Source organism: Mycteria americana, chromosome 2 (assembly GCF_035582795.1).
Source record: "Mycteria americana isolate JAX WOST 10 ecotype Jacksonville Zoo and Gardens chromosome 2, USCA_MyAme_1.0, whole genome shotgun sequence".
NCBI lineage: Eukaryota > Metazoa > Chordata > Aves > Ciconiiformes > Ciconiidae > Mycteria > Mycteria americana.
The window spans coordinates 1,473,707-1,493,312 of NC_134366.1; the positions used below are offsets into that span (position 1 = coordinate 1,473,707).

At 45.8% G+C, this 19,606-nt stretch overlaps 1 protein-coding gene across 1 annotated transcript in view; it reads left to right on the forward strand.

Moving 5' to 3' along the window:
* The first annotated feature begins 12 nt into the window (after positions 1-12).
* The window catches only part of KIF9 (kinesin family member 9), a 29,301-nt gene continuing 9,707 nt past the window's right edge, over positions 13-19,606 (forward strand). The window contains exons 1-17 of the mRNA XM_075492193.1: positions 13-84; positions 1,785-1,895; positions 2,607-2,751; positions 4,864-4,964; positions 5,588-5,753; positions 5,888-5,994; positions 7,474-7,698; positions 9,541-9,624; positions 9,745-9,837; positions 10,576-10,723; positions 11,568-11,632; positions 12,750-12,827; positions 14,202-14,270; positions 14,715-14,819; positions 16,236-16,291; positions 17,727-17,817; positions 18,907-19,037. Of these exons, the coding sequence (XP_075348308.1) occupies positions 4,869-4,964; positions 5,588-5,753; positions 5,888-5,994; positions 7,474-7,698; positions 9,541-9,624; positions 9,745-9,837; positions 10,576-10,723; positions 11,568-11,632; positions 12,750-12,827; positions 14,202-14,270; positions 14,715-14,819; positions 16,236-16,291; positions 17,727-17,817; positions 18,907-19,037 (1,514 nt within the window). The 5' untranslated portion in view covers positions 13-84; positions 1,785-1,895; positions 2,607-2,751; positions 4,864-4,868. The remainder of the gene's footprint in view (positions 85-1,784; positions 1,896-2,606; positions 2,752-4,863; positions 4,965-5,587; positions 5,754-5,887; positions 5,995-7,473; positions 7,699-9,540; positions 9,625-9,744; positions 9,838-10,575; positions 10,724-11,567; positions 11,633-12,749; positions 12,828-14,201; positions 14,271-14,714; positions 14,820-16,235; positions 16,292-17,726; positions 17,818-18,906; positions 19,038-19,606) is intronic.

Genomic DNA, 19,606 nt, shown 5'->3' on the forward strand with positions numbered 1-19,606 from the left:
AGGCTGCCATGGCAACGGCGTACACAGCCCTCAGGGGCTGCCGCGGCTTCCCCTCGCCCGGGCCCGGCTGAGGAGGGGGCGCAGGTAGGTGAGGGGCGGCGGCTGCCCCCGGGAGTCGCCCCCTCCTCAGGGCCTTGTCACCGCCCCCCTCCCGCAGTGTTGTCCCCAAAGGCCGCATCAGCCCCCCCGGGCTTTGTCCCCCTCCGCCAGGCCTCGTCCCCTCCTCAAGTCCTCACTCCCTTCCTCAAGTCCTCGTCCCCTCCTCAAGGTCTCGTCCCCTCCTCAAGTCCTCGTCCCCTCCTCAAGGTCTTGTCACCCCCCTCAAGGCCTCGTCCCCTCCTCAAGGTCTTGTGCCCTCAAGTCCTCATCCCCGTCCTCAAGGCCTCGTCCCCCCCTCAAGGCCTCGTCCCCTCCTCAAGTCCTTGCCCCCCTCCTCAAGTCCTCATTCCCCTCCTCAAGGCCTCGTCCCCTCCTCCCCCAGGCTTTGTTCCCCCCACCTCAGGCGATGTCTCCATAGGCCTCCCTCTCCCCCTTGCCTCCCACCCCGCCAGCCTCACCTCCTCAAGACGTTGCTTCCCTCCTCAGTCCGTGTCTCCCCACCATCTCCACCCCACCAAGGTCTGCTAAAACATGGATGACCCTTTCCCTGTCCCCGCAGCCCCCCTCCACCCCAGCCCCCTCTCAGATCACCCTCCTTTGCCCTTGTCCCCAGCAAGCGGGGCTGCGGGCATGGCTGTCCACAGCACTCCCTGTGTTCCTTGTTATCCCGGCCATCCTCACGCCTTCATCCCACCTCTTCTGTCATCTCTCCTAGGCCCTGTTATCGGTGCACCCGTTTCACCAGCCACCTCACATCCCGCACTCTCTGGCTCGTTTGCACTCAACTAGGGAGGCAGAAGCTAATTTGGGGCTGGCCTCTCCCCCATTCTCCTTGGGGCGGAGGTGGCCCAGCTGAGGATTGTGCCCTGGGGGTGCAGACGGCCTGGGGTGCTGGGGCAGAACTTTGGGTGTCCAACCGGCTGGATTCAACTCTCAAAGCATCACTGGAGTTTGAATTCTAGGGGCTGCCCTGTGGTCACCTCCCCAAAGCAGCTTTGCCTCCCCAGTTTGCCTTTTCTGTTTAGGACAAGGGGGAATGGTTTTAAACTGAAAGAGGGGAGATTCAGACTAGATCTAAGGAAGAAATTTTTTATGATGGGGGTGTGAGACACTGGCCCAGGTTGCCCAGAGAGGTGGGAGATGCCCCATCCCTGGACACATTCAAGGTCAGGTTGGACGGGGCTCTGAGCAACCTGATCCAGTTGAAGATGTCCCTGCTCATGGCAGGGGGTTGGACTGGGTGACCTGGAAAGGTCCCTTCCAACCCAAACCTTTCCATGAGTCTAGTCTATGATTCTATGATTTGGCCCAAGCTTTTGTCCGTGCATGGTAATTAAGCTCAGGTCTCTCAGGCAGAACCAAAAACCACACTTCACTGCTCTGGGTACACGTTTCTGTGCCAATCAGCCCCCAAATCCCTATCTAAAATTTCCCTTTGGCACTAATCTTTGTGTGGACACATTGGTGTCTGCCTCCATTGCACAGATAACCCTGTTTCCATTAATTCCGAGCATAAATCGTCTGTTAATCTTGAGACTAACTAATGGGGGAGTCCTGCTGGCTCCAGCTGCTGTATAAGGAGGGACCAAGGAACTTGGGTTTGGTACCTTGTCATAAAGAGCTTCAAAACCAACGGCCCGAGTTGTGAATTGTGATTTGCTTTGCTTGCTGGGGTTACGTTACAGGTGCTGAATACTGAGCGAAGGTAATGGCCAGTCTCGCTCTTGTCCTTTCAACAATTATTGTTTGAACTGAGGGAGGATGATTTAGCGGTGAAGCAGCCAGAAACATTTTTGGTTAGCTGACCAATAAACACGTAGTTTTCTTTGTAGTTCCTCCATAAAAATTCCGCTGCAGACAAAAAAACCCAATTAATAATCAGATGGGTTGGATACTTGGGTATTGCTGAGGAGCTGGAGAGCTTTTGGTCTCTGTGGTGTTGGTTAGGAGAAACCAGAGAGGTGTTTCCCTGTTTCCTTCCCATCTTCTAATGTTAATGAATACTCCCAGGAGGAATTGATTTTGTCCTAACACCAACAACGGGCATTGTTGCAGTGAGGAAAATTCCACTCGTTCTGAATTTGTTCTGTCTCTCTCTGATTCATATTAGAGTTTTCGCCTGAATTTTTTCCCTTGCTCCTTTTTCCTGCTGTGCTTCTTGCTGCAGCTTTGCAGAAATTAGATTAACGGTTGGACTCGATGATCTTAAGGGTCTTTTCCAACCTAAATGATTCTAAATAAAGCACACACCCCTCCAACACTGGCTTATATTTGTGTTGCAGAGTTTTGTGATCCCAAACAATCCCGATAACCAGATGAGTAGCGTTTCCACACTGGCTACCAACTTTAAAACTCCCTGTCTGTTTCTATTCCGCTTGTACCTGTGCTGCTCCTGCCTTTATTTACGCAGCGCCAGCAAATATTTTGGCAGCCTTCTGTGCGTGTCACTTAGAGGCAATCCTTATGGTGACGTCTGTGCAATTCTTTATCACCGTGCTTTTTCACAGATCATTTATTTGAAGACTGTCTCCGCTACTGAAGGGATGATGGTCACGGTAACCTAGCGCCATTTTGGATTCTACAGCGGGCATTGCGTCGGCAGCGCTGCGGTAGTCTAGGAAAAGGACAAGGCGCCCACGGTACCTTTACCAGGTAGTCATTCAAACGCCCGCCTCTATTTTAAATAAAGAGAAGCCTTGGTTCTGCTCACATCTCTACGTTTCTTTGTAGAGCAGTCACAGCAGATAAGGCGATGGAGAGATCACAACTAAAACTCCTTAATATACAAGAAATACAAACGATTTTGTCTGAAACTAGAAGTTGTTGCTAGATATTACACAACTATTGAGCACAGACTGTAGGAAACAGTCAAGAGAAAACATAGGATCCGCACATTCCAGGGATTTAAAAATACCCAGTGCATGTTTCTCAGGTGGGGCTTTAGCAGCTGGATGTATCCCCTGAGCCCTCCTCCAGTGGATTTTAGTCAGCAGATCCTGTAGCCTTGCTGGATATTAACAGCCACTTACTGAATTCGCATTGACCAGAAGAACAACACAAGAATTTCACCAGGAGTTGGCAGGCACATGAGTTTTTTTCTTCGGGAAACTTTCAGATCAGGTCTTCATTAGGAACTTAAGAATATTTTTGTGTATCAGTATGAAGGAGGGGTTACAAAGGTATGAGAAATGCATATTCAATACCGACTGTAAACAAGGTAATTGCTGCTCAGAGCGTTGGAAATGTTGGCATACCAACTGACTGCACACCCTTTTGCAGTGCTGTTGAGCTCCTTTAGGCTTGGTTTCACCTATAACACATCTTACTTAAAGCCTTAGAAGCTGGAAACACAGTTCTGGATGAACTGACATTACAAAACAGGAGGCTGTGTGTGCCTTCATGCACAGAAAACACTAGACAAAAGAAAATCCCTCTCATATTCCTGCAATTATTTTGATTTGCAAGGCTAAGAGGGAGAAACGGTCACAAGCGGTGTCCCCGGGGCTCGGTGTTGGGGCCACTCCTGTTTAATATCTTTATCAATGATCTGGACTAAGGGATCGAGTGCGCCCTCAGTCAGTCTGCAGACCACACCAAGCTGGGTGGGAGTGTTGATCTGCTGGAGGGGAGGAAGGCTCTGCAGAGGGACCTGGACAGGCTGGATCCATGGGCTGGGGCCAATTGTGTGAGGTTCAACAAGGCTCAGTGCCGGGTCCTGCACTTGGGCCACAGCAACCCCATGCAATGCTACAGGCGTGGGGAAGGGTGGCTGGAGAGCTGCCCGGAGGAAAAGGACCTGGGGTGTTGGTCAACAGCCGCCTGAACATGAGCCAGCAGTGTGCCCAGGTGGCCAAGAAAGCCAACAGCATCCTGGCTTGTATCAGCAATAGTGTGGCCAGCAGGAGCAGGGCAGTGACCGTGCCCCTGTGCTCGGCGCTGGTGAGGCCGCACCTCGAATGCTGTGTTCAGTGTTGGGCCCCTCACCACAAGAGAGACATTGAGGGGCTGGAGCGTGTCCAGAGAAGGGCAACGGAGCTGGGGAAGGGTCTGGAGCACAAGGCTGATGGGGAGCGGCTGAGGGAGCTGGGGTTGTTCAGCCTGGAGAAAAGGAGGCTGAGGGGAGACCTCATCGCTCTCTACAACTGCCTGAAAGGAGGTTGTAGAGAGGTGGGGTCGGTCTCTTCTCCCAGGTAACAAGTGACAGGACGAGAGGAGATGGCCTCCAGTTGCACCAGGGGAGGTTTAGACTGGAGATTAGGAAATTTTACTTCACTGAAAGGGTTACCAAGCACTGGCACAGGCTGCCCAGGGCAGTGGTGGAGTCCCCATCCCTGGAGGTATTTAAAAGCCGTGTGGATGAGGTGCTCAGGGACATGGTGTAGTGGTGGGCTTGGCAGCGCTGGGTTAACGGTTGGACTCGATGATCTTCAAGGTCTTTTCCAACCTACACGATTCTGTGATTCTGTGAAACGCTTGTGTTGTCCGACACTAATGTGCCTGATACACAAGAGGAAATCATGATCAGTAAGACCCTTCTCTTTTTACATGCTCAGTTTTCTGAGCAGAACAATGCTGGAAAGGATTTTCAGCAACTGTTTGCCCACAGTTGTTCTTAATAAAGGGTAGAAACTGCAGCTGAACATTTGTCAACGCTTTATTTTTAAACTTGACTACTCTGTAGCTTGCCTTTTCGTAATGAACAACATTACCTTTCATTTTAGGGAGTGCAACATTGTTGATTTTTCCTTTTTTTCCCCTCTCTAGTTAGAATGGATGCAGTAGAAAAGAGAGTCCATACATTTGTGCGAGTCAAGCCAACAGCCGATTTTGCTCAAGATATGATCAAGTTTGGGCCAGACAACAAGGTAGAGAAAAAGAGAAAGTAGAGAAAAAGAGCAAGTGTGAAAGGTTTGGAATTTGATTTCAGTTTTGCCCACAGAAATGCAGAATTCTTCCATTCCTTAAGGCCATGCATAACATTTTGGTGCATATTGATTCATGCGTTCCTGCTTGCTGTTCCCCTCTGTGCTGGCAGTGGCTCGTGGTTTTGTATCAGCAAGTATGACTATGGGAAACATACTTCTTGTGATACAGTCACTAGAGAAAATCCTCAAAAGGACTGGGACCCCGACTGATCCTTGAGGAATTCCCAGTGGTAACCACGATTTCAACCTAAGAGGTCTCCCTGTGGTACAGTCTATTTCTTTCCCCCCTTATGCAAGTTCCTCCCTTCGCCTTCTCTTGCTTAACTAATAATTTCCCTGGGACACAAAATCAGACACATCGCTGAAAGGTAAGCAGATGAGCTTTGCCACATTTCCTTTTTTAAGAATATCTATTACCAGAAAATACCATCCCGGTCAGTAAACCAATACTGTTATTTGTGCCCCGTTTTTTACTTGTCTTCGGTGGGTGGTTTTTTTCAGACAATAACTGCTGAAACTCTTCATGGCTACTGAAATTATCTTCATCTCTTTTTCGGTTTCAGAGCATAGATATATACATCAAAAAAGATGCCAAGAAAGGAGTTGTGAATAACAGGCAGACGGACTGGTCCTTTAGACTGGATGGCGTCCTTCACAATACCTCCCAGGAACTGGCTTATGAGACTGTGGCTAAGAAATTGGTGTCCGAAGCTTTAATTGGCTATAACGGTAAGTTGTTGCTATTTTTATTATTTTGACAGTAAGTGGAGATTTGATCCAAGGGAGAGATCCTTTTGATGTTCCATTTGAGAAATGCAGAGGTTCCCTCCTGAGTTTATTCTTTTGCTTTGAGTCTTTTCTAGGCACGATAATGTGCTACGGGCAGACGGGGGCTGGTAAAACTTACACGATGACGGGAGCAACTGCCGAGTACAAGCATCGAGGAATCATACCCCGAGCTATACAGCAGGTACTGGATCTGAATGGGAAAGAGGCTGGAAGAAATAACAAAGACATCTCTTGTGTCAGTTATTACTGATACTCATAAAAGTGTTTTAACATGGTGAATATGTTTTACGTTTATCTCCACCAGTCCTTTTTTTTCTTCTTCTTCTTCATTTTAACTAAGTGATGATCATTAAAGAAATAAAGGAGCCTGTAAAACATAGTTACTTTGTACCTTTGTTTTACTACACCATGACCCTGTGCACTGATAACGGTGTTGTTTCAGAGCATTGGGATGGTGGTGGCTTGAAACACGCTGATTTGTCGGTCCCGTTGCCGCATAGACACGTCCCTGTCCGGAGGCACACGTTTACCACTGCTCTCAGGGGGCAGGTCTGCTTATCTTTCGGCAGTGATACTGCAGAACGCTCTCCGCTCCCACAAAGACAACTGACACTCACGGTGTGGGGCTGACATGATGCATACAACCTGAAACAAAGATGGGATGAGTTCTGTAGTTATGCTTTCTTGGCATTTGCAGAGGTTGTTCCTGTTTCATTCTGCTGGCTCGCATAAGGCACTTGCTGTTTCTCAAATGTAAGCAGGCCTTCCAAAGTGGTGTTTTTAAAACTATCATTTTGGGAAATCATATTAAAACTATTGACTTAGCTCTGTCAGCCTTCAGGCAACCACAGTTCAGAATTAGCTACACGCACACAGATGCACTTTTACAGAATCACAGAATCGTATAGGTTGGAAAAAACCTTTAAGATCATCGAGTCCAACCGTAAACCTAACACTGCCAAGCCCACCACTACCCCATGTCCCTGAGCACCTCATCCAAACGTCTTTTAAATACCTCCAGGGATGGGGACTCCACCACTGCCCTGGGCAGCCTGGTCCAGTGCTGGACAACCCTTTCAGTGAAGTAAAATTTCCTCATATCCAGTCTAAACCTCCCCTGGCGCAACTTGAGGCCATTTCCTCTCGTCCTGTCACTTGTTACCTGGGAGAAGAGACCGACCCCACCTCTCTACCCCCTCCTTTCAGGCAGTTGTAGAGAGCGATGAGGTCTCCCCTCAGCCTCCTCTTCTCCAGGCTGAACAACCCCAGGTCCCTCAGCCGCTCCCCATCAGCCTTGTGCTCCAGACCCTTCCCCAGCTCCGTTGCCCTTCTCTGGACACGCTCCAGCCCCTCAATGTCTCTCTTGTGGTGAGGGGCCCAACACTGAACACAGCATTCGAGGTGCGGCCTCACCAGCGCCGAGCACAGGGGCACGGTCACTGCCCTGCTCCTGCTGGCCACACTATTGCTGATACAAGCCAGGATGCCATTGGCTTTCTTGGCCACCTGGGCACACTGCTGGCTCATATTCAGCTGGCTGTCAACCATCACAGAAAGCTGCTCAGAAAGTTGTAAATAGCTTCTCTGGAAAGCCATAAATAGCTAATAATTCTGTTTGTGAACTAGCACCGCCACTGACAAACTTTTTGTCTTTGTATAGGTCTTCAAAGCGACTGCACATTCCGTTGATCCATTCGTCACTGTCCGAATATCCTACCTGGAAATCTACAATGAGACCTTGTCTGACCTCCTGTCCACCATGACAAGCAACGGGACCAGTGACATGCAGATGGCTGTAGTGGATTGCCCACAGGGTGTTTATGTGAAGGGCTTATCTATACATTCAGTTAGCCACGAGGAAGAAGCTCTAAATCTCCTTTTTGAGGCAAGAGAAAACAAATATTACACTTTGTCTGATTGTTACGTTTATTGGCTTAGCTGAGGGAGGAGGCAGTAAAGCAGGAGGTGGGTGGCCAGGACATCTGGAGGGAGGAGGTTCAACCCTCTCTGTTCTCCTTATTGTGGGTAGAAGAATTGGTAACTCTTTGTAGCCATGTTCTTGCAAGGAAAGCGTCCCTGGCACAGAGATTCTGGAAGATCTCCATGGAGAAACCCTGTTTTTAGTGTATGCCAGAGCAAGCCAAGTGGTAGAGGAAATACGTTGGGGTGAAACCACAGGACGTAGTGGCATTAGAGATTCCAGGCATCACCAAACTAGTGAAGGCAGCCACAGAATCCGCCTCCATTTCAAAAGGCTTATCTCACCAGCGCCTTCAGCAGACGAGATCCCAGACAGCCAAAAAGACTTGTTTTCGTTACTCTGGTTATCACATAAGGGTGTCGGTGAGCGACTTAGTGCAAAGTGTACGATATTTGGGATCCTTTTAGACCCACCAGCTGACCTACACTGGAATTTCTTACTGAAAAACACACCTGCCTGTCCCAGCTATGTCAATGCTCCAAGAAAAGAGTCTTACCAGTGCCATCTTTGGCAGATAGTTTGGGACGGTCATGGCACAGGTACCGTTAGTCAGATTTTACGGCAGGGACGTTCACACAGTGGGTTAGCTTCGTGAAGGGACTTTGCTTACTTATGTCTGCGTCTTTTACTTGTGGGTGCTTTAGTTCATGGAAAACACGAATAAATAATTGGTTTTGTATGCAGGAAGTGTATTTTTACCAGAAGCCATCTGGTGTCCTTAAAATCTTTCACTTGCTTTTTTAATAATGGGACTGTGGTGTCCTAAGCCAGCCTCTGTGATTTGTAGGAGCTCCCATTTTCTTTTTAAAGAGTAGAAGGATGATGATAATGCAGCTTAACTTGAGATCTGACTTAACAAGAAATGCAAGTGATGCCTGGGGCTCTGTTCAGGTCCTTAGATAAGTTCTGCCTGTGGTTCTAGGTTCACAGAGAAAGCTCCAGGCTTTGAGGAGGCTGCCCACTACGCTGTGACGCTCTTTCTTCATCTGTGGAGTGGGGTTGACAGTATTTACCTAGACATCTTCACCTTCATTCTTGCTCTTGGATTTACACTCCCTAGCGTGGAGCCAGTCACTGGCCTTCCAGCTCTCAAAGGTCGTTGTCCTTTGAGACCCAGGCAGACCAGACTGCTGTGAAACCTGTTGACAAGTGCATTTCTACGCTGTAGAGCCTTCCGTTTCCTTTTCTGCCTCGCCAGCCTGGCAGCACAGCTCTGTGATAGACTGGCGCTCCTAACAAGCAGTTGCAACATCATTTTCAATGTTGCTTTCTTTTCCTGTAAGTAGGCATCACAAATTTGTGGCTATCATATATGTGTGAGTTTTCTATGACATTTAAAGCTCGGGGAGCTCTTTGGTTTTCTAGTCATCAAGAAACTGAAACAGCCAGAGAGGTATTGCCTCTGAACAAGGCTTGCCGGACTGTTCCTCAAAAAGCCACAGATGTGTGAGCTGAGCCTTGAAAGTGGAAATGCAGATAATGTGGTCTCCGGTAAAAGGCATTATTACAGTAAACAGTGACCTTTACCAACCACAGCGTGAAATGCTTTGAGAGGCCTTTGAGTAAGAAAACGAGGCAAATACGGTGAGCTCCTGCTCTGGCTGCTCTAACCAACCCATCGCTGTTACAGGCCCTGCAGAGTGAGGATTGAATCGCTGTCCATTTAACTGTGTCTATTTCTAATTTTCCTTTATTCTACCAATGCAGAACTTTAAAAACAGTCTTCATTTTTTACTTCGTTTGCAGGGTGAGACCAACAGAGTGATAGCAGAGCACACACTGAATAAAAATTCATCCCGATCCCATTGCATCTTTACTATTTATATTGAGGTAAGAGCTCCAGCCGTTTTTCTAGGGACTCAAATGGCTGAGGATCTCTACACATCTGTTTTTTACTGTATTTCAGTTTGGTCTACTGTTAAGTACAGTGTATATTCTTTTCCCCCTCAGTCTCGTTTCAGAGCTTTCTCAGATGTCAAACGCGTTAACTCTAAAATCAACTTAATAGATCTGGCAGGCTCAGAGAGACTGAGCAAGACTGGAGTAAGTAATGGAAGAAATATTTCAGTCCATGGTGAAGAGTCCAGTAATCAACATGGGGGAGGTGAAATTACGGGGTTTCCCCACAACAGAATTCAGCCTGCGACAAATAGGAGAGACTGTGACAAATTGAAGGCCACATTAACACATCAGAGGGTGCTCAGTTGTTTGCAGCTGCTGTGTATCGCTTCTAAGTCCACGTATATGTGACTCCCATCCTGCACGTGCCTTCCAACCTGACCCAGAGTCAGTTAGTTTATCTGACTCTATCATTTCTCCGCAAAAGAAAGGGCCAGAGCCATCAACTATTAAGACAAAGAACCTCTGATTTTCCTCTTCATTCCGTGACTGACAGTGCAAATCCCCCACTTCTGGTCACAGCAGGCAAACTCTTGAAACTTTCTTAGAGCATTAGGGCTCAATAACTGAAAGCTCCTCAGGTCCCCTGGGACATTCTGTAGTGATCAGAATAGAAATCCCATCAGCCCTCTGACAAATACATAATTTACCCTTTGGGAAGGAAAGCCAGCGGTCCTGGTAGACTGAGAATGAAAAACTGAGGTCTCTGAAAACTTGTTTTCAAACTGAGGGAAGCTCTAGATCACGAATTTATTGGGTCTGAATCAGATCCTTACCCTCGCAGTCCAGCAGAGTTGTACCCTCAGTAAGGAATATGCTCGCTTCTGCGGTTCGGCCAGAAACACGTGTTCTGGAAGCTTTGCCTTTTGATCTTCGTTACAGTCTGAAGGACAGGTTCTGAAAGAAGCCACGTACATCAACAAGTCTCTGTCGTTCCTTGAGCAAATCATCATTGCCCTGGCTGATCCTAAGAGGGACCACATCCCCTTCCGGCAGAGCAAGCTCACTCACGTTCTCAAGGACTCGCTAGGTAAGAGCTGTGGATTACAACGGCCCCACATAGTTCCTAGAAAACAGTGTTGTTTCAGTGAGCATACCAAGTCCTAAGGCCATAACATATAAACACATGGAACTAATTCGTTATTCAAAGGATATCTGTTTTTTCTCATCAAATAAAACAGCGGGCGCAGGACACAGTACAAAGCCCACACTGATCAAGCCAGTAGAAATTCACAAAGCCTTAGTTAGAATACTTTAAAAAACTACCACCAAAAAAAAAACCCCCCAGCATGTTACAAGCCTTTTCAGATGCTCCTGCTTTAGCATCAGGCTACAGATGATAAACCCAAAGCTGTGGTGCATCGTGAATCCACAGGAAAGGCTTATGCTCTTGGAATGCAGGCTGGAGACATGGGAGGAGAAAGCAGCTGACAACAGGCTGTAGACGTTTGTGTGGAGTCACCGAAGTCGTCAGAAATGAGAGTGACGTTTGAGGCATTCCGAGCACAAGTCTTGTGTTGCTTTTAGGAAAGGCAGTGACTATGTCCTGCCAGGTTCCCTGCTGTTAGATTTAGGCCAAGGGTTTTTAAAATCCTCTGCTCCGGTTTTTCCCGATTTCAGGCTTTCACAGTTTGTGTTTCCATCTTCTTACTGCATCATCGCCACATGAGAAACACATTTTACCTTTATTCTTAAGTCAGTCTGTGCCACTGTGTTTCTGGGAACTTTAGAGGGACAGTTACAAACTGGCTGTGTTCTTTGTCCTTTCTTTTTCTCTATTTTAGTCAGCACATAATATAATACATTCCAGAAAATGAAACAAAACCCCCCAAATTATATTATTTGCCCTTTTTTTAATTTATTTTTTTTTCCAGGGGGAAACTGCAATACTGTCCTAGTGGCAAATATCTGTGGGGAAGCTGTGCATGTGGAAGAGACTGTAAGTTGAACTGATTTCTGCAGAATTAAAGTCTTGTTCCTGCTACTGTTGCAATTGGCCATAGCGACGTTTAAAGAACAGTCTCTGAAGGGCTATGGCAGGAGTCCCAGAGACTTAAATTAAACATCCTGTCTAATTCCTCACAAACACGGGATAGCTCATCTTATCTCAAAGGCTCAGAAAACAGATTGCTCTCCCCAATCTACTTTGTGATGCAAACGGTTGAGTGGTATCTGGCCCGGGGGGGAAAAAGGAGAGCTTGAAATAGAGCAGGCACAAGCAGCTAAAGTCTAAGCGCACTGGATAGCGTTAATTATTATTGTTGGTTCAGCTCCACAAATGTGTTTGAACGGTACATCACATAATGAGGTCAATGGCGTTGCACCAGTTCACATCAGAGCTGAGCTGCCTTTCTGCTGCTTCAGGAATCAGGAGTAACCTCCTAACAGTAAGGTTTTTTAACCCGTGAAATAATCAAATTGGTGAAAGTCTCACTGCGTGAACTGGATCGGCTTAACCACATCTGTAACACAAAGAAGGGAATCACTTTGCTCTTTGCCAAGAAAGTTTTACGTAGCAAAAAAAAGGTAAAGACAGACGCCTGTTATGCAGTTGTCTTCAAGGCAGAGTTGTTTTTATCATCCTTCTTGTGTTCTGATAGCGTCTAGAAACTTGTAATATTACTGAGGAGACAGCTGCTATGCTTCGCATCAAGAGGAGGATTTTCAGGCTGCAGGGGCTTACTCTCAGGATACCCAAACTGCAGGAATTAAGCTTGAAGGCCATTGATGTGTGATTTGGAGTTTTTAGGCTGTAAGTGTTATTTTGATCAGAAATGGGAGTGGGTATTTTTGGGATCACAGCTCTGGTACACAACGAGCTGTCCACATGCAGAACAGAAAAGACAAAGACACCGTCTGAAGCTGGCTAATCACATAGAAGGCAGTGAGCACGAGAAGATACGCTCCTGGAATGAGAAATCCTATACTGCTCCCTGCAGTTAAATAGCTTTTGTATTTCTGCCTTCTGGGATCTGATATGATTAAGTAGTAACAGATTATGAAAATTATATCCTTGCCAATATCTCTTTCAGTTACTTAAAAACCATGTTTTTCAGTTGTCTTCTCTTCGTTTTGCTACCAGAATGAAATGGATCACAACAGAGCCAGTCATCAATGAGACATATGACCGAGAGGTATGTAGAGAAGGGGAATGGAAGAAGTCATATTTTCTCAGGTTCATTAATATTTAGGATAATGACCTTAAAAACCGGAGGGAAATTCAGTAGTTTAATGAATTTAAACCACTCATCAGCCAAGCTGACACTTGCTGAATTTAGGTATATGATAAAACGGATTAGTATTAAACTTTTTCATTGGTATTAGTTACCTTGAATATGCTGCAGGCTACAGTCATGCAGATGGTCACATCTTCCCTGACACGTGGTAATTCTTTCAACTGCATACATAGGAGTCCTTAATTTTCCCAATAAGATTCACCTCTTAACAGAGATATTATGTTGTGGACTACTCCCCTGGTATGTGGGGAAATCATCTCCAGTCCTGCAGCTTTACACAGCATTATCCCCATTGCTGCTGGTAACATAACATTTTTGCCACAATTACAAAACTTGTTTAAACAAGGAAATAATTTAAAGAAAATGATCATAGTATTTTAGATGTCCTGAGTGCACTTTCACAGCTGAAGCAGAGCTGGCAGCAGTAAACGCTCTATGAATTACTGATAGCCCACAGAACAAGTTTAGAATGATCTGATCCGGAACACATGTGGTGTGTGAGAACCCTGCTGTATTTCATGGTCTGATCTCGCTGGCAAGCAGAGAAACAGCTGGGGAGTTTCCTCCAACAGCTTCCAGAAGAAGCTGTGTAACAAACTGTCTTTTCCTCTTCAGTCCCTTTCATTTTTGTTGAGATGTGCGGAGTGGAAAGGAGTAGCCAAAAGAGCAGTGTTTAAGGAAGCTATTGTGCTTCGATGCTCAACAGGTCACTTAAAAAGCAGCGCAGTATCCAATTCTCACTGAATCTCAAGGAGATTTGTGTCCCCACACGTTTCTGGAAACACATTCTAAGTAGCGAATGCTTGAAGATATTCCACATTATGGAGAAATTCAATCAAATGCACCACAGGAGACTGCCTCCTCTATTAAAGTTAATGTCAGAACTCCTACTGAGTTCAGTAAGGGTCAGAGTGGAAACCTGCATACTTCTTTGCTTTCAAGATAAGATCTCATAGTCCAGAACTTGATGGCCCCTACAGTACCAGATCAGGAAAGCATCAAATTAAAAAACAGGAGGCCCTTCTTTTGATGGCTTAGGCTGACTCTGCAGGCAGTACACCCAGGACACAACAGAAGCTGTCCTGTTGGAAGCTAATCAAAGGCAAAGTGATTTCCAGACTCACTACTTCACTGATGCAAACCTGACAGCAAACCCTGGGGGAGCTGGTACACAGCTGTGATGTTCCCTAGCAGCCCGTTTCATGCTGCTTTTTGGCAGTTTTTTCTCCAATAGCATTTGGTCATTTGCTCGCCCTTTTGTTTTCCTGTTAGGGGACAGTGAAGGCTTTGGAGAAGGAGATTACTCTTCTGAAGCAGGAACTGGCCATGCATGACAGCTTGGTAAGGAATAGGCTGCACCGTCTTAGACGGGACCTAGTTAAGGCTTTGTCATGATCTTTGTTTTGCAGCAGGATCAGTTAACTCAGTGTCCAGTGTGACTGTATTCTTCCTCCTGCTTCCAGCACTGTCTTTCTGGGTTTAGGCAAAGCTCTGAAGATCCCACGCAGTGAGACTGTGTTGTACCTTCAGTCCCCATCCACTGTAGATGTGTTTTTCAGGCTCTTGAAGCCCTTCTCTTATTTGATTGAAATGTGAAGGGGAATGCATTGATTTCAGCATGCTCCCAAGTCCCATGTCCTGTCAACTCAGATGATGAGAAGTCGCAACGGGAAATTAAACATAAGGCTTCCCTGGGCACTAGAGCAATGTCAGGTGTTCGCCAGACTAGTACTTGCTTAGTTTTTTGTAATTCACTGCTACTCGGTTGTTCACCTTTTTCCTTAGGTAAATCGTTCTTGGGTGACTTATGACCCTCTGACTGACATCCAGATAGCAGAGATTAAGTCTCAAGTCCATAAATACCTAAAAGGAGCCATTAATGAAATTGATGTAAGTAGCTTTCTAGTGGAGAAGGACTTATATACTGTTTCCATCCCATTTTACTCCAAGACAGAAGCAATGAAAATGTCTTCGGAAGAGTCTGTCTTTAACCCCAAAAGTGCTACAGAACTGTCATTTAATTTTTTTGCACGTTAAGGATTGTCTTCTTGTTTTCATACCATTTTTGCTTTTTTGGAAGCTTGAGGAGACTTTTCCTCAGTTTTGAAACTCTTTGAATTGGTTTATTTAGAACTTCTTAAAGAACTAGTGTCAAAGTTTTGCCCTGCCAATGTCAAACTAAATCTTTGGAAGGTGTGCTGCCAAAATATGTCCAGTCTTTTAGAGACAGGTTCATTAGGGCAGGGTTTCTCAACTTGAAACTACCCGTTGACTGCAAAATGATTGCGAAAACAAACAGCAAAAGTTCTGCATACACAAATACTCCTGTGGGGGCAAACAGGAAAACAAACAAAATGTGAGAAAATGAAAGTCATAAATGCACGCTCAGAGTTACTGTAAGGTTTTGTTTGGTTGTGAACGGAAGCCACTGTGACAAGAGTGCAGAAGATGCTGGCCGACTGTTTTCCAAACAGTTAGATAACCCTTTAGTTTAAACGAAACCCTTGAGACACTCCCTCTCATTCCATGTAATTGTTATCTTCTCTCAAAGTCCCTGTTTTCTCCCTCCAGCAGGCAGGAGTGGAGCGGAATAAGGGCTTACGTGAAGGTGTGTTTTACCTGGCCTGCCAAATGTGATGTGGGTGGGTGCGGAGCAGGGAAGGTAGAGAAGGACTAAGGAGTTTCACGCAGGGAAGGATGTCTTCAGTGGCACTGAAGAATCTTTTAGAGAGAGGGTTGAGAACAGAGATAGTGCATTTCATAGCTTGGTCCAGTCTCTTGGACCCTGGGAGAGCTGAGTGCAGATTCCTGCTCAGCTACAGACTGCCCATTACTTATCTGTCCGTGCCTCTGCTCATCATCTCCAAAACAGAGATAACAGCACGGCTCGACTGCACTGATTTGTTCTCATGGGTAAGAGGGCTAAAGATAGTGCTCTGGCAGTTCCAAGTACTAAGGCAGTCTTGGGCAGTAGTAAAAAGAGAAGTAGCATCATAATCCACAAGGTCAGTAGATGCCATCTATGTCACATGTAAAATTATTGTAAAAAAGTCATTACCTTGATAGCTGTGCGCTCCATGGAATTTACCACAGTCTATCAGATTCTTCGCTCTTTAAAAATCTCCTCGGGGTGAGCAATGTATCCAGCCTGACTCTCAAGTGCAGGATAAAGGTGGCTCTCCTTGAGTGTGCATACCCAGCAAGTGGAAAGCAGAGTCCTCACAATCTGAAATATTTGAATCACTACAGCTGACCACAGCATAGAAATGCTTACCTGTATCTTCACTGTGTACATCTCTTCCTCAGATAGTGAACATCAGGCAAGTCCAGGAGGTATTTAAGCAGTTCAAACTGATTGTAAGGTAAGACATCCAAAGTTGATGCATCTCACAGAAAGGTTTAGAGATTCCACCAAGCTTTTGTCTGTGCTATCACACTTCGAATGACATTGGCGAAGAATCATTATGAAGTACAGGGCATAACTTGTAACTGAAAACGCAATTCTGGACAAATTCTGCTGGCCTTTGCACAACAGGACTATTGCCTCTAACCTTCCCGTGCTCATAAGTCACGTGCAAGGGCTCTTGATGGTAAACGTCATGGGTTAAAAAGTCTGCTTGGCAAATATACCATCACTGAGCATAAACTGTGCAGGATCCCTAGTCATGGAGCATATCTCCATGGTGCAAGGCAATCTACAAACAGATCAAAAGAAAAATCTAACCGTAGGATGAGATGATATGAAGCGATCTCACCACGCCAGCATCTAAAAGCCATCAGATTTACTTTTTTTTTTAGAGATCATGGCAAAGAAAGGTCAGAAAGCAATGTGGAGGAGCATGATAAGAAGGCTCGGTGGTTATTTCCAGGGAGGTGGTTTCTGATGTGTGGTGTGGGATGGGAGGAAGCATGAAAGTGGCTATTTGAAAATGTCACCAGCGGATGATGAAAGTTGTTTTTTGGGCTGAAGGAGGGAAGGTGAATGACAGGCTGGAAAAAAATCCTAAAAATGAGGACAAGCAGCTTCCATGTCATGAAATAGAAGAGAACAAAGAAAAATAAGGATACTAGGGCAACCCACCCACTCCCTGCCCCACCAGCCTTTGCAGCACTGGTCTGGCTAGGCGGTAGAGGTTGCTACACACAAGAGTGACATTGGGATATTGCTGTAGAAAATCTGCCTGCCCTCGAGAAACTTGTGTGAACACGAGTGTCTGTGTACATCATCAGACTGGGCAGTCAGACTTTGCTGGGACCCAAGACCAAAATGGGTTTCACGGTAAAATTTTGCCTGATTATTATTTTTTTAACTTGGGACTCCTTTTATTGTTCTGAAACAGTGGGCTTTAGTCTTTTTTAACTTCCAGATTCTGTAACGATTTTCAGTCTCGTATCGTGTATTTAAGCCTACTGATAATGCTTTACTTGTTCCCTTTCAGTGAAAAATCACTGTTTGAAAATCACTAGGTTAAAGTAAGGTGATGGAACTGAACAGAGGTAATATTATTTGATCTGAACCATTAGAAGGTTGCGCTAAGTATTAAAATAGCCATCAAAAAGCTTCCATATCTAAGAGGCCTAAAGGGACATTGTAGAAAAAGAAAGGAAGAGGAGAATGGGAAAAGGTTACAACGGTTATGGGGAAGAATAGAAGGAGCAAGGTGGGGTGTTTGGGAATGAGATCACAGGTAAAAAATGGCTTTCTTTGGAAATCTGATATTGGCAGGTGTTACGGGTTTTGACATATGAAATACTTCCTCCTTGAACACAATGGTAAGGGGCTGTTTTCTCCCCTAGTCAACAGGAGCATGAAGTGGAGGCCAGATTACGAAGCAAGTATGCTCTGATAGACAAAAATGACTTTGCTGCTGTTGCGGCTGTTCGGAAGGTAATGCCTGGTGCTTGAGCCCTGCCCAGAATCCATCTTAGAATTGGCTCCTTTGCTGCTGAACCTTGACTTGCTTCAAGGTCTCTACTTTTCCCCATTGAAATCTGAAGCTCGGAAATGTTAATGGGATGAGCGTGTCAAAAAACTCGCACAGAGCAGAGGTGCACCGGTTAACCAAGTGGCATTCGTATCAGCAGAGGATTAGGCTCATTATCTGAACAGAATAATTTATTAAATGGGAATGAAGAAAACATTAACTAGAAGGTGACCTGTCTGTCAATCAGTTGTAGAAGGCAGGGTGAGATCCCCTGCCTCTGCCAAGGTCCCCCTTTTAATCCTTATAATTTCTGGAGCAAAGTAAATGTATCATTTGCAAGCCGTAAATTCAGATGTGGACTCTAACTTACAGTTTATAATCTATTTTTCATTACTTATTTCCATTTGTGAAATATTTTCTCTCTGAAGTGGTTATTTCCTTGCCTTGGTTTTACCCAGTACAGCGGATAAAATAATCATTATCTGTTACGCAGAGTCATTTACTTGCCCTGTGGCTTAACCGAAGACGCTTTCAATTTTTTGGAAGAAAGGCAGAAGGGAAAATGCAAAGTATTTGTATAACAGAGAAGCACATGGTCTCTCACAGGCCTATTCAAGTCTTTATTTAAAGAAGTGGAAAACAAACCTGAAACCTGATTTAGGTAGATTTTAGTGCTTAATGGCCCCTCTGTTTTATAGTTGAAGCAATACGAGAGATAGTACAGGAAACATAATTCTCTTACGCATCTTCCCTAAATGAAGACTTCTGAAGGTGCCTTTATTTCTGTGACATTAGACCCAAGTTATTCTCCCCCTAAGTGGCTGAAACCTTCGGCATATGAATTTGAGGATAATTTTGGCCCTATTTTAGTTTACACGTTGTTCTTTTAGATGTGTTTCTCTGAAATACTTGGTAGTGACCGTACAGATTTCTGGATTAGGTTGTACAACAGGATGGAATAGCTGCTGGGCAAGGGCTGTCTAGCTTTTGTGGTCTAGACAGCTACAGATCTAATGCTTCCTGGTCCATGTTTTATTTCTTCCTGTTTCCAGGCACGTGCGGTTGATGTGGATGGCCGTTTGGTGCGGGAAGAGGATGGACGGGGTTTTGGGACTAAAATTGCTCCTTTTTCATCCAGACGTGGTGGGAAGAAGAAATCCAGGAAAAGCAATAAGCAGCCCAAGTGAGTTGAGTAGCCAGACAGCTCTCCCTTTTCTCTGATAACGTGTCATCGCGGTGACCGGATCTGGTCAAGGTGTGATGGGCAGCCCATGGAGGAAGGCAGAGACAAAGCTGGCTGAACGAGTGTGTGGAAGTTTTGTGTTTCCTCAAGGATGACATTCCAGCATAGTGCTGGAAGGGTTTGTGGTGTCCTTGTGGCCACCAGCCACACCATCAGGAGGATGTTAGGGGAATGCGTGTGGCCGTCAGGCTCAGCCTGTGCTAGGGCAGACCTCTATTATGGGGAAGATTTACTGCAAACGGTTTGTCTGTGTGTCTGTTACGGATGACCCAAGACCACGGAGCGCTGTGCAGGGTGTGAGCTGTGGACACAGAGGGTGGACAGGCTTTGAGCTGAAGGGCTTGCAGCCTGCACGGACAGGGTTAGCCTGTGACGAGAGAGGTGGAGAGTTGAACACGCAGGCAGGACAACAGTCCTGTGATGGCGTCAGAAGACACGTTAAACCTGCAGTTTTTCTTTAAAGTGTTAGGTAGAAGGAGATCTGCTAAGTGGAAAGGAAGGAAGGAACA